This window comes from Electrona antarctica, assembly GCF_951216825.1.
Source record: "Electrona antarctica genome assembly, chromosome: 7".
In the NCBI taxonomy this organism is placed as follows: domain Eukaryota; kingdom Metazoa; phylum Chordata; class Actinopteri; order Myctophiformes; family Myctophidae; genus Electrona; species Electrona antarctica.
The window spans coordinates 57,305,983-57,326,344 of record NC_136812.1 but is presented as its reverse complement, the minus strand read 5'-3'; the positions used below and the strand labels follow the sequence as shown (position 1 = coordinate 57,326,344).

General features: G+C 42.9%; 2 protein-coding genes across 4 annotated transcripts in view; one reads left to right on the top strand and one right to left on the bottom strand.

The window, feature by feature from the left end:
- Positions 1–612: 612 nt before the first annotated feature.
- lrrc39 (leucine rich repeat containing 39) lies at positions 613–14,826 on the bottom strand. Of its 2 annotated transcripts, none has more exons than XM_079505018.1 (9): positions 14,685–14,826; positions 11,683–11,835; positions 10,108–10,213; positions 8,549–8,705; positions 6,551–6,687; positions 5,944–6,089; positions 3,886–4,038; positions 1,713–1,906; positions 613–955 (listed from the first exon to the last, which is right to left on the bottom strand). In XM_079505018.1, exons 2-9 carry the CDS (start codon positions 11,808–11,810, stop codon positions 948–950), a joined length of 1,029 nt encoding a protein of 342 aa, XP_079361144.1. In that variant the 5' UTR covers positions 11,811–11,835; positions 14,685–14,826; the 3' UTR covers positions 613–947. The 2 variants fall into 2 exon arrangements, with proteins under 2 accessions (XP_079361144.1, XP_079361145.1); XM_079505019.1 differs by having other exon boundaries at positions 11,683–11,829.
- Positions 14,827–17,170: 2,344 nt separating this feature from the next.
- The window catches only part of dbt (dihydrolipoamide branched chain transacylase E2), a 35,499-nt gene continuing 32,307 nt past the window's right edge, over positions 17,171–20,362 (top strand). For both annotated transcript variants that reach the window (XR_013790441.1, XM_079506316.1), the window contains exon 1: positions 17,171–17,302. Coding sequence is in view for 1 of the 2 variants with exons in the window: in XM_079506316.1 (XP_079362442.1) it covers positions 17,258–17,302 (45 nt within the window). In the remaining variant the exon portion in view is untranslated. The remainder of the gene's footprint in view (positions 17,303–20,362) is intronic.

The following is a 20,362-nucleotide window of genomic DNA, read 5'->3' as shown; positions in this document are numbered from 1 at the left end:
TACATTTCCCTTCATTGTCAATGGCGTTTACAAAACAAACATTGAACCTGTGTGTAGGAGTGGCTGGCGCCCCTCAAAAATGGTGGTAATCAGGGCATGTGTGTTTCTATGAGCCTCGGCAGAGTGGGCCTGTAGAGTATCTGCGTGCTGGTTGTGATGGGCCAGTCTGGGCCGGTCTGGGCCGAACTTTTGTCCCAATCTCTGTGATGAACCCAGACCCAAACACTACATCAGACCCACAACCCTACATCCAACAATCAGACCTACTGTATATAAAACACTATAGGCCTACATGAACCCTACATCCAACAATCAGACCTACTGTATATAAAACACTATACATGAACCCTACATCCAACAATTAGACCTACTGTATATAAAACACTATACATGAACCCTACATCCAACAATTAGACCTACTGTATATAAAACACTATACATGAACCCTACATCCAACAATCAGACCCAAACTGGAAATGTGGAGGGGCCTGTTATTTAGAACACACCTCTTTGTCTGTCCTACAAACTCTTGAGTTCCGTCCAAACGTGAACCGCTGCACCGTCTGTCGTACAAACTCTATTCCCCTTGCATCTCCTTCTTGTCCTATAACGGCTTCAAACCCATGACTGGAACACAGCCCTGGGTAGGCAACTCGGCCTGGCGGGGAGCTGCGCTCAGAGCAGCGCACCAGTTTCTAGTCATGTTTGTTTGTTTTCCCCATTGAAGAAATGTCCCTTTTAAAAACCAGCCAATCACCGAGTGTCCTGGCTGGAGGATAGCCAATCAACCGAGCCTCCTTGGCTGGCAGGAACGCAAACACAGTTCATCCTCAGAGCTGGACAGCATGAAGCCTTCTGATTGGTCCATCTTGGACAGAATGCAGTGTTCGGATTGGGTGACGTCATCCTGACAGCAGGGCGGGAGCGTTCTGATTGGAGGAACTGCATCACGATTCTGAAACATTTCAAACAACAGTCCAACTGAGCTTTGGGGGACATTCTGACACATTAAACACAGTGATGTTTCATTAATGGTTAATTTATACATGACTGTAAAATGCAAGTGAATAGAGTGATGATTATATCAATCATCTTCATTCAGTTAATAGATAGGATAGATAAAAGGCTGGTACGGAGACTAAAGTGCCTTGCAAACGGGAAGCGAGGAACGCACACGTTGTTTCCTGGATCAACGACAGGTCTGCTATACAGCTACAGGTCTGCTACAGGTCTGCTCAAGAGGGGCGCGACAACGCAAGCGTAAAAAAAAAAAGCTAAACCGAATCCAGGTCTGGTGAGTCGTGGGCGTGTCCGCGAAACGAGCACGCGCGCAACAAATTCACGGGACCGCGCTCACGTAAATACGCTTGCGTTGTCGCACCGTGACTTCTCAGAGCAAAAGCGCAGGTCTCATTGAAAAGGAACTATAGGCGCGTTTTATCGCTCCCCGTTTGCAAGGCCCTGGTGACACGGTGCAGGTTGATATCAATTCATTAAGTTAATGAATCAGTCGATACTTTCAAATCACCTCAATCTGAGACTCGGTTCATAGAAAAACGGCCATCTTGCTACAATTAAATACACCGAGCCAAGCGTTGCCTAGCGACGTGGAATGCTACTTAGAAAGAAAGAGGGTTTTGGATTAATATAAACTCCAAATTCACGTGATTCACGCCAACAGCAGTAAAAGAGTTTTAATGAATTCAACTGACTGGTGCCAGCGCGGTGCAGGTTTAGCGCGGCGAAGCGGCGTTTGCGTTCCTCCTGGATGTACGCCAGCATGAAGTCTCGTCCGAACATCTCCCTGTCGTCCTCTTCCTCCTCCTCTTCCTCACCGCCGCTCCTCTTCTTCAGCGGCGGCAGGTCCACGTCCATCGTCAGAGGGTTGTCCCGGAAGTTCACGAAGCTGTCAAATCAAGACAGTGGACGAGAAGGTACTTTAAATTAATTTGAAGGGATATTTCACTTTGGGTCATTTTATCGTCTACTCAGGCTTATGTGAACACCCCAGAGTCCGTTTTTATGTTGCTCGATTCGGTATTAAGTTATTTGATATTCATCGTAGCTGCCCCGCCCCCTTCCTATGCAAACCCATTGTAACTTCAACCTCCATGTTAACCATGTTACATTACAATAACCTGTGTATAGTACAGCAGTAGTGGTATAATTTAATAACCTGAGTTGGGTCATTCCCTCTATAGAGCGTCGCAGTCCCGCCCCCTACCATGGCCCAGGAAATGATTCTCCGTTCATTTTCCTCAGACATTTCAGAAAGTATTTATTTAAAGACGTTTACGCCGCGGACAAAGCCAACTCGAGTCGTGACAAATCATGACAACAAACACAATTTTTTGGGCCGAACAAATAATTAGAAAGAAGAAAAAAACGGCAGGTTACAACACTTTTTTTGTTGTTTTTCTTCTTTGTAATTATTTGTTTGGTCCAAAATATTGTTTGTGTTGTCATGAGTTGTCACGACTCGAGTTGGCTTTGTCCGTGGCGTAACCGTCTTTAAATAAATACTTTTTGAAATGTCTATGGGAAAAATGCATTGGGATTCATTTCCTGGGCCATGGTAGGGGGCGGGACTGCGACGCTCTATAGCGCGCTGCAGTCCCGCCCACTTTTTTTTGTTGTTTTTCTTCTTTCTAATTATTTGTTCGGCCCCAAAACAAATTGTTTATTGTCATGATTTGTCAACTCGGTTGCTTTGTTCGAGGCGTTAAATGTCTTTAAATAAATACTTTTTGAAACGTCTATATGGGGAAAATGAATGGGGAATTATTTCCTGGTGCCCTCATCGTTCTAAAAGGGGGCGGGACTGCGACACTCTAGCATACATGGGCAACTGGCGGCCCCTACCTTCACTTAATGTGGCCCTCAGGTTAATATCAGAATTCTGATATATTATATTGCTTTCAGTTGTTACAATTCCAAACATGCAAACATGACCCGCTTTAATTACTTCAGTCTATATGTATAGCTCCATGACTAAAATTAAAATGTAATGTATTTTTTTGTGTCCAATTTATTTGGATTTAGTTTGTAAAGTTAACATAACTATAACCGAATGCATTTGAAATTTAATAAACGGTTACTTTTTCAGGATTCTCATTAAAAAAAATGACAAAAAATAATTCTGTATTTCAATTAAAATATAGCTGTGAAAGGAATAGAATGCACCCGCACACTGTATATTTGCTCAGTACAAGAGCTCTCTTATTTGCTGTATAGCAAATATACAGTGTGCGGGTGCATTCTATTCCTTTCCTTGATGTCCACTGGCCTACGCACTGACGCCTGACTTCTAGGTGTGCGAAAGTTTTTTCCTACAATTAAAATATAGCAAAAGTAGCTGATCTACAAGCTCAAAACGCGTCGCAGTGCGACGCGTTTTGAGCTTGTAGATCGGCTATTTTTGCTACGACAGTAATATGCAATGCGGCCCTCTGGGGTGAGTGTGGAAATATAGTCCATCGTCAAAGTTGCCCACCCCATAGTAAAGTAATATAGTTATAATCTGAGTTGGGTCATTCCCTCCATGGCTTTGAGGCTGTCCGTCAGTTTGTTTCTGCTCAGAACCAGAGTGGTGAGGTTGGGTTATAATTACCTCAGCTGGGTCATTCCCTCCATGAGTTTGGGGATGTCTGTCAGTTTGTTTCTGCTCAGAACCAGAGTGGTGAGGTTGGGTTATAATTACCTCAGCTGGGTCATTCCCTCCATGAGTTTGGGGATGTCCGTCAGTTTGTTTCTGCTCAGAACCAGAGTGGTGAGGTTGGGTTATAATTACCTCAGCTGGGTCATTCCCTCCATGAGTTTGGGGATGTCCGTCAGTTTGTTTCTGCTCAGAACCAGAGTGGTGAGGTTGGTTTATACTGTAATTACCTCAGCTGGGTCATTCCCTCCATGAGTTTGGGGATGTCCGTCAGTTTGTTTCTGCTCAGAACCAGAGTGGTGAGGTTGAAACACCTGCTGATGTTCTCTGGAAGGGTCTCCAACTCATTCCTCTGGAGCCACAGAGCGTTGATGTGTTCCATCCTTAAATAAAAACATTAATAACATTATAATGTTATATGGTCGCAGTTTACTATGAAAACCTTTAACCCATTTAGACCTGGGAACGATTCTACAAAAGTCTTCTAAATCCTGACAGTTTTCTGAAAAACCCTTGTTTCTATGTCAGTGGTTCTCAAACATTTTCATGTCAAGGACCCCCAAGATTATCTGTATTTGACCGCCGACACCCATCTGATTCCAGGGACACCCATGTTGTTCCAGGGACCTCCCCCCCAGAAGCAAAGATTTGAGTTAAAAACGTTTGCTCTGTAAGAATATATATTCAAAGATGTGTGCCACATTTTCATGATTTTTCAAAAATAGCAGATCTACAAGCTCGTAGCGCGGCACTCGGTGCCGCGCTATGAGCTTGTAGATCTGCTATTTTTCAATAGCTAAATAATAATAATCTTTATTGTCCCGAAGTATATTTGTCTTCACAATCTGTTCAACACCCACTACACATCAAAAACAACACAGAGCACATAACACCAAGAAAATACAAAAACAAAACATGAGGTCCCCACTATGTACAGAACCATCCTATCGGCGGGGCAGTTTGTTTAAAGCTGCGATGGCTGAGGGGACAAAGCTCCTACTAAAAGTATAACATAATGCTTATCAAAAGGGGTTCCCGCCCAGAATGGGTTAAAACCTGTCCAGTCGTGTCACGACGACTCCATATATGGTTGTCAGAACATCACGCATCGTGACATCACGCCACTATAAGGCTGACGCTCCATATATGGCCGTCTCCATATTATGAAGATCACGACACTGACCTCATCAAACCCTGGATAGTCATACATGGAGAAGACTGCATCATCACATAGATCTGCATATATGGAGCCTGCCAGCAACTCTTTGAGGTTTAACCTCAAACCCTTAGATCTCCATATATGGAGCTGACCTGTTCTGACATTCCATATGTTGAGTTTATCCTTCCCCACCCGTCCTTCCTCTTCGATGTCTCCCTTTTGACTGATACCTGTCCATTTAAACTCTAGACGGGCCTGCCCCAAAGTTATTAGTGCAGAGGTGTCCGGCAGCCTGTTGAGGAGTTCTCAACAGGCCCAAAAATGAAGGGGGCCCTACCTGGGCCCTCATCAAACCCTGTACTCTGCCCCCCTTAGATATCCATATATGGAGCTGACTTGTTCTGACATTCCATAGGTTGATATGACCTCATCAAACCCTGTACACTCAACCCTGTACACTCCATATATGGCCAGTACAGAATTCATTCCTCCCGGGTCCATTTGGTCAATTTTACGCTCCCAAGAGTTAAATTATTGTTAAACACCTGCATTACTTAATTTACAAGAAGTCTACACAATTCAACGTTTGCCTGTTATCTCTCCTATGGTACCAACATCAATACAGCACGGCATTGAAATACAGCAAAATACTGTCCAACGACAACAAAATATAACACGTTTTGGGTCTGAGAGGCTAAATCTTGGTCAGTGGCCCAATACCCATTAAACAACAGGTCGTTTCGAGGAAGCAATCTGATTGGTTGAATCAGCTTTCTAGCCGTGCTTAAACCACGATAATGGCACGGCTAATCAAAACAAAGAATTCAGACGTGCTTTTCTCTCAGAGCGCAGCAGACTCGGTGGCTAGGCTAGCTAGTTTCTTGGGACATTTGTTGTCGTAGTGGCTGCGATTATCTTAGTTTTAAGTGTAACTTGTATAGTTGCAATATTACACTCAAGGGTGTTCTTTATCATCATTAATGCACTTCTGCGATACCTTTGGCGAGTTCCTACGGCACCGCAGGCGTGCATTAATGACGATAAAGAACACCCTCTCATGTAATATAACAAAATAATGGGCCTCAACATAAAGGGTTGAAAACCACTGGTTTAAATGGTTCAGTACTACCTATGGATGTCCTCAGGCAGACACTGCAGTCTATTCCCTCCCATGTCCAGCCACTCCAGAGCAGGCAGATCCACCACACAGTCTGGGATGGAGGTGAACTGGTTCATGGACAGATCCAGGTGGGTCAACTTCTTCAGCCTACTGAGCTGTTAATGCACGCACACACGCACACACACAAACACAGACCAGGTGAGTCAACTTCTTCAGCTTACTGAGCTGCAACAACGACACCACCACCACATGAGTAGAGGTCAGACTCAGGGTTAGAGTACAGGTTTGTGTTCATGTTCATTAAGGCGCCTGACACATATAAGATAATAATGTCTCCTCTGTCTCCTGTGGGAGTCACGTGGTTTGACGAGACAAGCTTGCTCCATGGCTTTCTTCTGCCCTCCTCCCCCCCATGGAGCAAGCAGGGAGCAAGCTTGTCTCGTCAAACCACGTGACTTCCATTGGAAATGCATTGCGAGCCGTGAGACACACAGAAGACCCGGAAATGACGCAAAAGACAGCTTTTTCTGTCCGCGCATGGGATCTTAGGTGTGCCCAGACCCAGAGAGAACAAAGGTCAGAGGTTGAAGGTTATTAATTAAAGGTCGGAGGTCACCTGTGCTGGCAGCTCACAGAGGTTGCGGTTCATGGCCAGTTCCAGTCTCTCCAGGTTCTCACAGCATCCCAGCTCCTCCGGGACCGTGTGGACTCTGTTGTAGCTGACCAGGAGGTCTCTGAGACGGACGCACTGACCTGTAACCATGACAACACATAACATGTAACCATGACAACACATAACATGTAACCATGACAACACATAACAACATGTAACCATGACAACACATAACATGTAACCATGACAACACATAACATGTAACCATGACAACACATAACATGTAACCATGACAACACACAACATGTAACCATGACAACACATAACAACATGTAACCATGACAACACATACCATGTAACCATGACAACACACAACATGTAACCATGACAACACATAACAACATGTAACCATGACAACACATAACAACATGTAACCATGACAACACATAACAACATGTAACCATGACAACACATAACAACATGTAACCATGACAACACACAACATGTAACCATGACAACACACAACATGTAACCATGACAACACATAACAACATGTAACCATGACAACACATAACAACATGTAACCATGACAACACATAACAACATGTAACCATGACAACACACAACATGTAACCATGACAACACATAACAACATGTAACCATGACAACACATAACAACATGTAACCATGACAACACATAACAACATGTAACCATGACAACACATAACAACATGTAACCATGACAACACATAACATGTAACCATGACAACACATAACATGTAACCATGACAACACATAACATGTAACCATGACAACACATAACATGTTGTAGCTGACCAGTAAGTATGTCTCTGAGACGGACGCACTGACCTGTAACCATGACCATGACAACGACAACAACAACAACAACAACATGATTTCTAGCGGTCAGAGGGCAGAGTAATCTAGTAAGAGAGTGGCGACACTAGCGTTGACTCCCATTGTAACAATGGAATGAGGAAGTGCTCGTTCTATCTCAATGGGATAGTTCCAATGGGCCTCATGCGCCAATAAGTTCCTAACTTTTCCTCTTACATTTCTTCCTAAGTGAATTCCTAAGAGAAGTCCAGTCAGATTCATGACACGTTCTTAAGTAGGCAGAATTGTTCGTAAGCATGTTCTTATGATGATGAATCCAAATCCTCGTAACTTGAAGGGGTGTGCCAGTTCATTCAAATTATCATAGGTAGACGCCCCACATATCCTAATTAGCATCCTAATTACCATAGGGAACCGCCCCACCAATCCCATATAAGGCATTGGGAATTCACTTTCTTACCTGTGTTCACCCAGGTGGGTGTGGTTTTGCATGACTCCATGGCCTTGCCTGCAGTCACACCTGTGTGTGATTGCAGCACACAGAAATCACAGGACCTCACACATAGAAATAAAGTTGAGTGAAGTCAAGAATACCTAACCAGGTAGACCTAAAGTCTAAATATGGTGGAACACCAGACTCCAAACATTAAAAATCAATAATACTGTGGAGGTACTGAAGTGAACAGAAATGTTCAATATTTCAATATTTTCATTATTCATTAATCTACAAGCTCAAAATGGGCAGTTTGGGACGCGTTTGTGAGCTTGTAGGCACCTCGCTTTGCGGTGAGATCAAAGCGTGTCTCTTACTAGATTACAGTGACAGTCAGTGGGTAACCATGGTCGTACTGGAGATACATTTTCTGTGACTACTTGAAAGGTAAGGAGAAAAATGGCATGCAGGGGCTGAATTATTTATTATTTACTCTAGCAGTGAATGAGTTTTAACATGGTATCTCTCAGGGGATTCCAGTGATAGCATGCTAATTAGATGCTATTTCTCTGGGTATCTCAGTGATAGAATGCTAATGAGATTCTAACATGCTAACCTATCTCTCTGGGTATCTCAGTGATAGAATGATAATAAGATGCTAATCTATCTCTCTTCGTATCTCAGTGATAGAATGCTAATAAGATGCTAACCTATCTCTCTGGGGATCTCAGTGATAGCGTTGTGGCTCAGGTCCAACACCATCAGACTGCTGAACATGGAGATGAAGCTGGGGATGCTCTGCAGTCCGGTCCGGTGGATCTGCCACTCCTGGATTTGAACCAGGTGGACCAAGGCCTTGGGTAAGGTCTGAAATATAGTCGGAAAGTAACATTTAAGCGACTTGTGGAAACAGTTTAAACGTTAAATCTCTTATTCAGCCAGCCTGTGCCGTGTTTTCCCAGCAGGTGGTGTCAGTACTGAGCCGATGCAGCTGCAATGAGAAAACATGGCTGACTAAATAAGACATTTTACTCGTTGTTCCTTTGTCATCCATCCATCCATCCATCCTCAACCGATTATCCGGAGTCGGGTCGCGGCGGCAACAGCTCCAGCAGAGAGCTCCAGACTTCCCTTTCCTGAGCTAAAGCTTCACTGCAGTCATCGGGTGCGCCTGTCAGCGTTGCGCCATTGTCAATGCAGGGAATGTTTCCTTTTTTTTTTCTTTTTTTTTTTTTTACAATTTTATTTATACATTTTCAGGTTTGAAGACAAGACATACTTTACAAACATTCACATCACATATACACACAAACCCTTCCCACCCCCCCATTCAAAGGAAAGTAAAAATAATAATACACTTAGCACAGAAACAAAAACAAAACGTACACAAATGAAAATAATACAATAGATCACAGTTAAGAGTTTTAGAAAATAAAAAATAAAATAAAATAAAATACTCATGTGCATACATACTTCAGCCTGTTAATGATAAGTGAGAAAAAAACGGTTGCCACATTCTGTCGAATACTTTCGTTTTAAGAGAAACGTCATATCTTATCTTTTCCATTTGCAGCAGGTTGGTCAATTCTGCCAGCCATACATTAAAAGAGGGTACTTCCACTCCTTTCCAATGGGTCAGAATATTCCTTTTTGCGATAACCATGCCATAGTTTCCTTCTTAATCAATGAAGGGTTGCTCCACTGCAGACGGTTGCGTTTGGACGGCGTCACCAATTCGCTCCGGTTCATTTTTTAACGCTGTCCAAACGCAACGCAACACAACGCACTCAGTGGAGCCCCGGCCTTAGAACTTCATCCTGGGGGATCCCGAGGCGTACCAAGGCCAGTTTGGAAATATAATGAATCCTCCCATTTGGTCCTTGGTCTGCCTGGGGGTCTCCTCCCAGTGGGACGAGCAACACCGTCGTACTAGATGCCCGAAACCACCTAAGCTGGCTCCTTTCCAAGCGAAGAAGCAGCGGTTCTATACTCTCTGGCGCGTGCCTGAACTTCTCTCCCTATCTCTAAGGGAGATGCCAGCCACACATCTAAGAAAACTCATTTCGGCCGCTTGTATTCGCAAACCTTATCGTTTCGACCATGACCCACACTTCATGACCATAGGTGCATAGACAGAGACCTTTTGCCTTATGGCTCAGCTCTCTTTTAACAGTCATACATATTCATCCAGTGATATAAGGTGTCATGCATATCCATACAGTGATATGAGGTGTATGTCATATTACATATTCATAATTAGATATATTACCTTCCACTCTTCTTTCTCGATCCTCAGAACCAGTCGTCCATCTTCTGTCACCACCTTCTCATTCAGTTTGGCCAAAATGATGCGGTCCTCCCACAAATGAGACAACCTGATGGATATGCATGAGACAAGCTGATGAATATTGATACATGATCATATTTCATATATGAGACAGCATGGGGCAATATGAGGACATTATGTGACCGTTTCTGACCGAGGCTAAGTCATTGAAGTTCCCCCCCCCCCCGTTTTTTCCATTGTCATGTGAAAGCAGGGAATCATAGCTTCAAATTGACATATTGGTTGTTCAGTTTGACCCACCAGTTTTGGAGATATGGCTTATAGAGTAATGTCTTACAGAAAACAGGCTTGAAAGGTTCACTTCTGTGGACTCTAACATTACAGCTACATGTTTAAGCATTTATTTTTATTTATATCGATTTCAGCTCTGACATTTATTTCAGACATGCTCTAGTATGTGAAGAGTCTGCCTGTGCTATTAAAGGGTAAGACCACTTTTGTAGAGGTTTGGGTTGTGTAGTTACCTTGCCATGATGTAACTCCAAATGTGGACAAGAAATCAAAAAAAATTCTCCAGTGATTAGAAATTGATAATTCAAAATATGCTCCTCATTGACTTACATTGTACACTGAAACAGCTCTCAAAGTCACTCTTTTAGTACGTAAACAAACACAAACAAAGTTGTTTCAGACAATATAGAGCAACACCAAAACTCATGTGGTTTTATTTCTTCATAAAAATGGTAACTTCCTGTTGATTTTACTATATGAAGATCTGGATCCGGATCCATGGATCCAGTCCGGGTTTTCTTCTGAATAAAAATGGACAAATCAACAGGAAGTTACCATTTTTATGAAGAAATAAAACCACATGAGTTTTGGTGTTGCTCTATATTGTCTGAAACAACTTTGTTTGTGTTTGTTTACGTACTAAAAGAGTGACTTTGAGAGCTGTTTCAGTGTACAATGTAAGTCAATGAGGAGCATATTTTGAATTATCAATTTCTAATCACTGGAGAAATTATTTTTGATTTCTTGTCCACATTTGGAGTTACATCATGGCAAGGTAACTACACAACCCAAACCTCTACAAAAGTGGTCTTACCCTTTAACTCATTTTGGATTAAAACTATATAGGCTATATATATCAGTTTTTCTCCTCTCCTGAACAGTTAGTCTTGGGCACGCCCCAGGCCTAATTGATTGATGGAGAGCATAAGTTTAGGCCTGGGTGATTGGGGGGCGGCATGCACCTGGTGGACAAACTGTTGCAGGCAGGCAGACAGACAGACAGACAGACAGACAGACAGGTGTCTATCTGTTTATTTTGTCTGCGTACAGCCATATTCCATTTCCAGATGCATCAGTGGGTTTTGGTGGCTACGGTACAAATGTTTGGAACCAACAAAATAGCCACAACAGACCAATATGAGACATTATGATGACATTATGATGACATTATGACTTATGAGACATGAGGCAATATGACAATATGAGACAACCTGGGGACATGAGACGAGATGAAACATGAGAATGTTGCCTGGTGGTCGCACTCACCTCCCCAAAGAAGTTTTGTCTCTCTGCTGTTTCTGTTTCTGGATTTCTTCGGTGGTCTTCTTGATTCTGGTCTCCCACAGAGATCTGATGCTCCCCACGGCACCACAACACACTACTGCTGCTGGCATGCTGGTTCTATAGGACCTACTGGACCTGTGTAGACACACACATACTGGTTTATACTGGTTGTGATTCTGTGTTACCCACAGAATCACAACACACTACTGATACTGGCATACTGGTTCTATAGGACCTACTGGACCTGTGTAGACACACACATACTGGTTTATACTGGTTTATACTGGTTTATACTGGTTGTGATTCTGTGTTACCCACAGAATCACAACACACTACTGCTACTGGCATACTGGTTCTATAGGACCTACTGGACCTGTGTATACACACACATACTGGTTTATACTGGTTTATAATGGTTTATAAATGGTGTATTACTTGCGCAAGCAGAGCGATTCTGTGTTACCCACAGAATCGCAACACACTACTGCTACTGGCATACTGGTTCTATAGGACCTACTGGACCTGTGTAGACACGCACACATACTGGTTTATACTGGTTTATACTGGTTGTGATTATGTGTTACCCACAGAATCACAACACACTACTGCTACTGGCATACTGGTTCTATATAGGACCTACTGGACCTGTGTAGACACGCACATATACTGGTTTATACTGGTTTATACTGGTTGTGATTATGTGTTACCCACAGAATCACAACACACTACTGCTACTGGCATACTGGTTCTATAGGACCTACTGGACCTGTGTAGACATACACATATACTGGTTTATACTGGTTTATACTGGTTGTGATTCTGTGTTCCCCACAGAATCACAACACACTACTGCTGCTGGCATACTGGTTCTATAGGACCTACTGGACCTGTGTAGACACACACATATACTGGTTTATACTGGTTTATACTGGTTGTGATTCTGTGTTACCCACGGCACCACAACACACTACTGCTACTGGCATACTGGTTCTATAGGACCTACTGGACCTGTGTAGACATGCTTGCACACATACTGGTTTATACTGGTTTATACTGGTTGTGATTCTGTGTTACCCACAGCATCGCAACACACTACTGCTGCTGGCATACTGGTTCTATAGGACCTACTGGACCTGTGTAGACACACACATATACTGGTTTATACTGGTTTATACTGGTTTATACTGGTTGTGATTCTGTGTTACCCACGGCACCACAACACACTACTGCTACTGGCATACTGGTTCTATAGGACCTACTGGACCTGTGTAGACACACACACACACATACTGGTTTATACTGGTTTATACTGGTTTATACTGGTTGTGATTATGTGTTCCCCACAGAATCACAACACACTACTGCTACTGGCATACTGGTTCTATAGGACCTACTGGACCTGTGTAGACACACACACATACTGGTTTATACTGGTTTATACTGGTTGTGATTATGTGTTACCCACAGAATCACAACACACTACTGCTACTGGCATACTGGTTCTATAGGACCTACTGGACCTGTGTAGACACACACACATACTGGTTTATACTGGTTTATACTGGTTGTGATTCTGTGTCCCCCACAGAATCACAACACACTACTGCTGCTGGCATACTGGACCAACAGGAACCAGAACCACAACGTTGCTTCTATAAAGGCCTTTCCAGACGGGCAGCGACTGACGCGCCTATAGTTGTTCATTTTCAATGCGAGGCCGGCGTGTGTTTTATTTTGGACGCGCGAGAGAAGTCGAGGGGCCGCTTACGCAAGCGAGCACGGTCCCGTGAAATTGTCGCACGCGTGCTCGTTTCGTGCACACGCCCACGGGTCCTAGACCGGGATTGTGGTGAGATTTATTTTTCACGCTGCGCGTGTTGCGGCCCTCATGAGCAGACCTGTCGCTGATCCAGGCGAGAACGCCATGCGTCACACGCTCCCTGTCTGAAAGGACCTTTGCTTTAAGGTGTTTGTAAGCATGTACTCTGTACTGTAAGTCAGTTAGGATAATGTAAGCACATATAATGATCAGAATCAGGTGTAAAGGTAAAGATGTGGGTCAAAGTACTATTATTTTTGTCATACAGACGCCATCGTTTGTACTGTACTTTTCGCACACACGCACCCACGCATGCGCGCGCGCGCACACACACACACACACACACACACACACACACACACACACACACACACACACACACACACACACACACACACACACACACACACACACACACACACACACAATAATAATAGCACCGTGTAAACAAACAGCAGCAGATGCAGATAAGATACAGCAACAGAACAGAAAGCCTACATCCTAACTAAGGCCCTTCAGTTGACAGAAGGTAGAGGTACAGTAAATATAGATATACGAGGTATATTATATGGAGATGGAATATGTTTATAAGCTGAAATAATATGTTTATGAGCAGATAAAAGATGTTTATTAGCTGAAATAAGATGTTTATAAGCAGATGTACGATGTTTAAATGAGATCTAAATGTACAGTATACAGTAAGCAGATATAAGCTATTTATAAGCAGATATAAAGAGATCTACAGTGCAGCATACTGCAAGACCAGTGCAGAGCAGTCAGGCATTATCTGTGGATGCCTTTGGTTGTTATCACTGACTTCACCTCCTACTGTATAACAATGTGTAGCAGCCAATAAGACCCGGCCCACAACAGCCAGGCTGCCAATCGGGCTCAGCCCATAGATATTGACGCGGTAGGTTGTTGTGCGTCGGTCTGGCGAGTGGGAGACTGCCGGGGTTCGATCCCAGCTCAGGGCGACGTGAATCGGTACAATCACATCATGAGAGAACTATATGGCTTGAGGGAGATATTAGACTTTTAAGGCCATCAGGCTGAGGCTCTGAGTCTGCTCTGCTACACTCGCCTGAGAAAACATGTTTACATTGCCAATGCAAGTGTCACAATAATCAAAATATTATTAAAAAAAACAGTTCACTATACTCACCTCTTGGGTCAAGTTCATGAAGCTATCTGAAACCTATGAAAAGGTTTAATCTGCGACACAAGTGTATATACAGCATAGTAGTGGTGGTCCCTGCTTCATCTCTCCTGCCAGTCAGCTACGGTGACGAAGTAGTCCTTGTCCTGAAAAACCTTGAAGACCCCTCAAAGTAGACCCTTCTCAGTCTCAACGTCCAGTCCCCCCCCCCCCTCCACACACATGGTAGTGTGTTGTCAGTTAGTGTAGCATGTGTGTTATAGCAGTTTACTAGTTTACTAGCAGTTACTATTAGTTAGTGTGTGTGTGTTGTAAATGAGGTTAACGTGTATGTGTGAACGTTGAACAGCCTGCATTCTCCTCTAGACTGTAACTCAACCCCCGAGAGGTTCTAACTTTAGCCCGGAGTCACCAGGAACCCAGCTGTGTGTGTGTCTGTGTGTCTGTGTGTGTGTGTGTGTGTGTGTGTGTGTGTGTGTGTGTGTGCAGTGTGTGAGAGACAAATTCCAGACCAGGTCACTCTGTGACAATACTGTATAGGTCCTTGGGGGCATTATTCTTTGCAGTGGTGCATGGGACAAAGTATAGCCTATATCAGGGGTTCTCAACCCGTGGGTCGAGAATAATGTGGCGACCCCTCGGGGGGTCGCCACATTATTTTTGGGGGGTCCCCCAAATTATTTTATTTCATTTATTTATTTTTTGCAACTGAATGGCTGGGAAATGGAAATTAAGAGTTTACATAGTAGGCCTACACATAGTACATGCATAAACTTTCTGGTTTCAGTATTCATTTATGATGTATTTTCGCTATTATCAAGGTTATCTTTGCAGTCAGTTTGTATTGGGGGTGGGGAGGGGGCAGGGCGGGGGTCGCGAGACATGGCCAAAGCTATATATATATAAACGTAAGAACGATGGCTTCCATTTTCGCATTGCAACTTTTCAGGAATAGAATGCCTGCAGTTTCTATTAGCTTGGATTCCCCATCGATGATGTCACTGGTGGGTTTCTGTCTGAACTGCCCACAGCCCTCCTATGAGACACAGACCGGGGAGAAAAGAATTGTGGTATTTTATCATGATCATTAGTGAGGACCAATTATATGATGGTAGGTTGAAAAGTGGAGAAGTGGTCCTTCTTGTTCATTGTTATATTGGACTGTATGTATATTTAAACCATTTATTTATGGTCGTATCCTTGTATGTTGGACTGTACGCTCTGTTATATTTCCATAGCATTTATCAAATAACCCTTCTCTACATGCTGAATAAAATACTAAAACAGGTGGAAGAGAAAAATAAACAAATAAATGAATTATCCACATCTTCGCCTTGGTAAACAGTGGCACCTAGGGGATGAATAGGGTCACTGCATTTAAGTTTGTTTTTAATTTAGCCTTTAAAGAAAAAGGAAAACCAAACCCCAGAGAGACTGAGATTCCCTAGCTGTTCATAAAAATAATAAATAACATCACCATGAAATAAATTAATCATATATTTCATGGTGCATAAACATATAATTAATATACCATTATGAAGCAAAATAACATTTATTGAATTACAGACCAATACATGTAGTTAAATATACGTGTACGTCCAAATGATTTCTAATAATAAACAGCTATAAACGGCTTTATTAAATGAGCTTTGCTGTCACTTTTTATTATTTATTTTATCAAAGGTGGGAGTATTTGTTCTAATTTATATGCTCCTTTATCATATTTCAATTGCATCTATTATAATCTCTATTCATTTTTAAAGCGCATTGTTGCACTCTTTTGCATTTTTATTCTGTAAAAGCCTTTTAGATTGCCTTGTGTATGAAATGTGCTTGTAACTTCTATTCATATCAGTTGGAGGGAGAGTTGGTCATTGGACATTTATTCTCCATATATGGGGATATTCGACTTTAGGACGTCGGGCTATATGACATATGACATGTCTAGTATGACAAATCCCTATATTTGGTCCGACCTTGACCTAATGCTGATATCAGATCGATATGGTAGAACCCATGTGGATCTTATTGGCTCAGTCATCTTGACAAAGCATAATCGGATAATATAGGCTATAACAGGCCAGGGGTCTGCTCAAGGCAGAAAGAAGGCAGAAGTCGAAGCATCCTGGTTTAAATTGTAGTTGAACACCACTTCGGCGGGTTCTAATAAATAAAGCAACCAGCAATAGAGCTTTGAGCTCTGTTTGAGCTTTGTACGTCTCTAAATGTTTTGATGATTTGAACATGGTGGACCCTGTTGGAAACAAGTGTAATGCTTAATTGGGTCGTCCACTCACAGTTAACAGCCTTTGTATTGAGTTTGTGCTTGAAATGTACTGTAATTCTGCAAACTGTTAATACATTCTTCAATCAATCAATCAAAAGCTATTTTTCAGTGGGCATTGCCTTGCCTTGCCTTGCCACGGCAAATAAGTTCCCCATACCCAGGGACGTCACATCCGTCCCGGAGACCGGAAGTGTCGATTTGCTCTGCGCAGTAGAAGAAGTGGGAGCGCTCTCTGATTGGCCGTTGAAAGAGGCGTGCAGGTGGTGACGTCCGAAGGAGAAGGGAAGTCAAGATGGCGGCGGTTACCAGATGCTCTCTGAGTCTAGTCAGACGACTGGTGAGTTTATTTAAATGCTTTTATTAATGTTTAATTATGTTTCATGTGTTTAATATGTTTAGAATGTGGACAGTGTGCGCATTGCAGTGTCCGTGTGAGCTGGCATCAGGATGCCAGTCTGTGTGTGTGTGTGTGTGTGTGTGTGTGTGTGTGTGTTGTGTTGTTGGCACACAGACTGGTGAGAAGAAATACAGAGTTTATTTACACTTTTATGTTTATTTTACGTTTAATTATGTTAAGTATGTTTATATTGTAGACGGTGTGGGCATTGCGGTGTACGTGTGAGCTGGTACCATGATGCCAGTCTCTGTGTTGTTGACAGAGGGCAGCAGGGTTGGCATGGAATGACATGTAAATACGTTCTGTACATTTGTGTGTGTGTGTGTGTGTGTGTGTGGGAGGGGGGGGGGGACTCTCATAGTCACATTTTTATGTATTTAAGTAAAAGTATCACTTCTGCAACAGAAAAAAAACACTAAGTGAAGTCAAAGTCTGGAATTCAAAATGTACTCCTTGAGTAGACTAGAAGTACAACAGTGTTGTGTTGCATCAAAATGTACTTGGAAGTAAAACAAAAGTAAGTGTTGTTGGCACACGGAGCAGAGAGGACAGGGTTGGCATGGAAATGAATGCTGTGCAATGTAAATACTTTGTGTACATTTGTGTAAGTTGTAGAAACTCACATTTACTCCCACAGAAACACTGTTTCAAGATAAGTCAAAGTTTGGAATTCAACTTGAGTAGAAGTACAACAGTGTTGGCATGAAAAAAGTACTATACATTGTGCAGAATGTCCCATTTTGCAAGTTCAAAATGCATGACATGTTTTCATGTCAAGGACCCCCACATTGACACTAATTAGCCCTGCGGACCCCATTTGAAAAGATATGCCAGGGACCCCCATAAGGGAATATTTGTACGGCTCTAGCAGAGATTCTCAACCCGTTTAATTTCAAGGACCCCCAGTTTGACCTGAATCGGGTTACGGACCCCCATTTAATGACATTTCTATCTCTGGGATCCCCATTTATTGTAAAATCAATGTTAATTTAACTCTGAGGGTTAAATTAACTCTGAGGGTCCATTTGGTTCCATTTGTACACACTCAGAGTTACAGACCTGTAAGGGTCCATTTTGTTCCTAACTATCATTTAGCTGGCGACCCCCTGGAACTCCCTCAAGGACCCCTGGTGGTCCCCGGACCCCACTTTGGGAACACTAAGAGTGCATTTGGTTCAATTTGTACGCTCTCAGAGTTACAGACGTGTAAGGGTCCATTTAGTTCCATTTGTACACTCTCAGTTACACACCTGTATGGGTCCAATGGTCCATAATTGTCTCCACCATGCCGACGGCATGGGGAGAGAGTATGTTTTGCACTCCGTCCGTCCGTGTGTCCGTCAGTCCGTCCGCCCGTACGTCCGTCCGTCTGTGATCAGCTAATCTCCGGCCCCGTTAACCCGGTCGATGCCACATTTTGCACACACACTCCCTGGATGCCAACGATGAACCTCTGCCTCAAAATTTCCTGAACGGCCTGTTATAGCGCCACCAGGAGGCCACTTTGTGCAAACAAGTTTTTGGACAGTACACCTACAGATTTTGTCCAAACATCACGCAAATTGGTACACAGTCTCTCTAGAGCCATTCAACGAAACAGGTCTTTCAGATTTCTCAGACTCCATCCTGATTGGCTAAGATTGGCTTCCAAAGTTCGCAGGAGTGCTCAGTTTCAAACAAAATGCTGCAAATCATGAACACATCGTGTCATTTCCGTGAAATTGTGCACGCACATTCCCACTAGGCCAAGGAAGAAATGCCACATGAACATTTTCAACTCGGCCTCATGGTGGCGCTATAACTGGCCGAAAAGTGTTTTTACCTCTAACTGCACGGATCTGTGGATAACTTTGTATGCCAACTCCCTAGAGGCCAAGAAAAAACCTTGACTGGAATTTTTCACATCTGCTCTTTATAGCGCCACCAGGAGGCCGACATATGTAAAACACATTTTCTAATATTACTCCTTCAGATTTTATCCAAATTTCACGCAAATCGGCACACATGCTCTCCATAGTCTTGTGATCAAGACGGGTTTGTTTGATTTCTCATAATCCACCCTCATTGGCTACGATTGGCTTCTAAACTTAGGAGTAGCCCGCTTTGTACAAATCGCCACAACTACTCAACGCAGCGTCCGATTGTGGTGAAACTGTGCATGCATATTCCCACTAGGCTTTGGAAGAAATGCCACTTGACAGTTTTCAAATCAGCCTCATGGTGGCGCTACAACAGGCCAAGTCTCTCTCACTCACACACACACACACACACACACACACACACACACACACACACGCGCGCGTTTATATAATATTGCTCCTAAACATTTTGCCAAACATCACACACACACACTCCTATCCTCCTGGTGGAGACCTGTGCCCAGAAGGGCACTTTTTCTAGTTCCATTCTGAGTTACAGACCTGTAAGGAAGGGTCCATTTGGTTCCATTTGTACACTCTCAGTTACACACCTGTATGGGTCCATAATTCCATTCTGAGTTACAGACCTGTAACGGTCCATTTGGTTCCATTTAAACACTGTGAATGGGTGAATGTAATGCACAGTCTATAGCGCTTTGGATAAAAGCGCTATACAAATGCACCATTTAACATAGTGTTTCTCAAACCTTTTAAGCTCAATGTCACCTATACACAATTGATAATAATCCTGAATGACATTGCTAATGTTTAGAATAATATAATATAGTTCGATACGTAGGACAGGTATACTCGTCATGATTAATTCATTTTGCGCCATGCGCTGATTACACATGACGAGCAGGGTCGTCATAAGGCGTTTAATAATAAATATAAAAAATATATTATAAACCTTTTATAACTCATAGCTCATAGCGCGGCTCCGAGTGCCGCGTTATGAGCTTGTAGATCTGCTATTTTTGAAAAATCTTTTAAATGTGGCACAAATCTTTGAATATTTATTCTTTCAGTGTGCACGTTTTAAAGAGTAAAAGCGGCCATATCTTCATAAACCCAAGCTTCT

What these genes read in the sequence shown, in the direction of transcription:
- lrrc39 (XM_079505018.1), bottom strand. Translation starts at nt 11,810, where the DNA reads ATGCCAGCAGCAGTAGTGTGTTGTGGTGCCGTGGGGAGCATCAGATCT. An exon ending in TCGAGAAAGAAGAGTGGAAG is followed by an intron (nt 8,706 to 10,107) that starts GTAATATATCTA and finishes ACTATATTTCAG; the next exon opens with ACCTTACCCAAGGCCTTGGT. An exon ending in CTGCCTGAGGACATCCATAG is followed by an intron (nt 4,039 to 5,943) that starts GTAGTACTGAAC and finishes TTTTTATTTAAG; the next exon opens with GATGGAACACATCAACGCTC.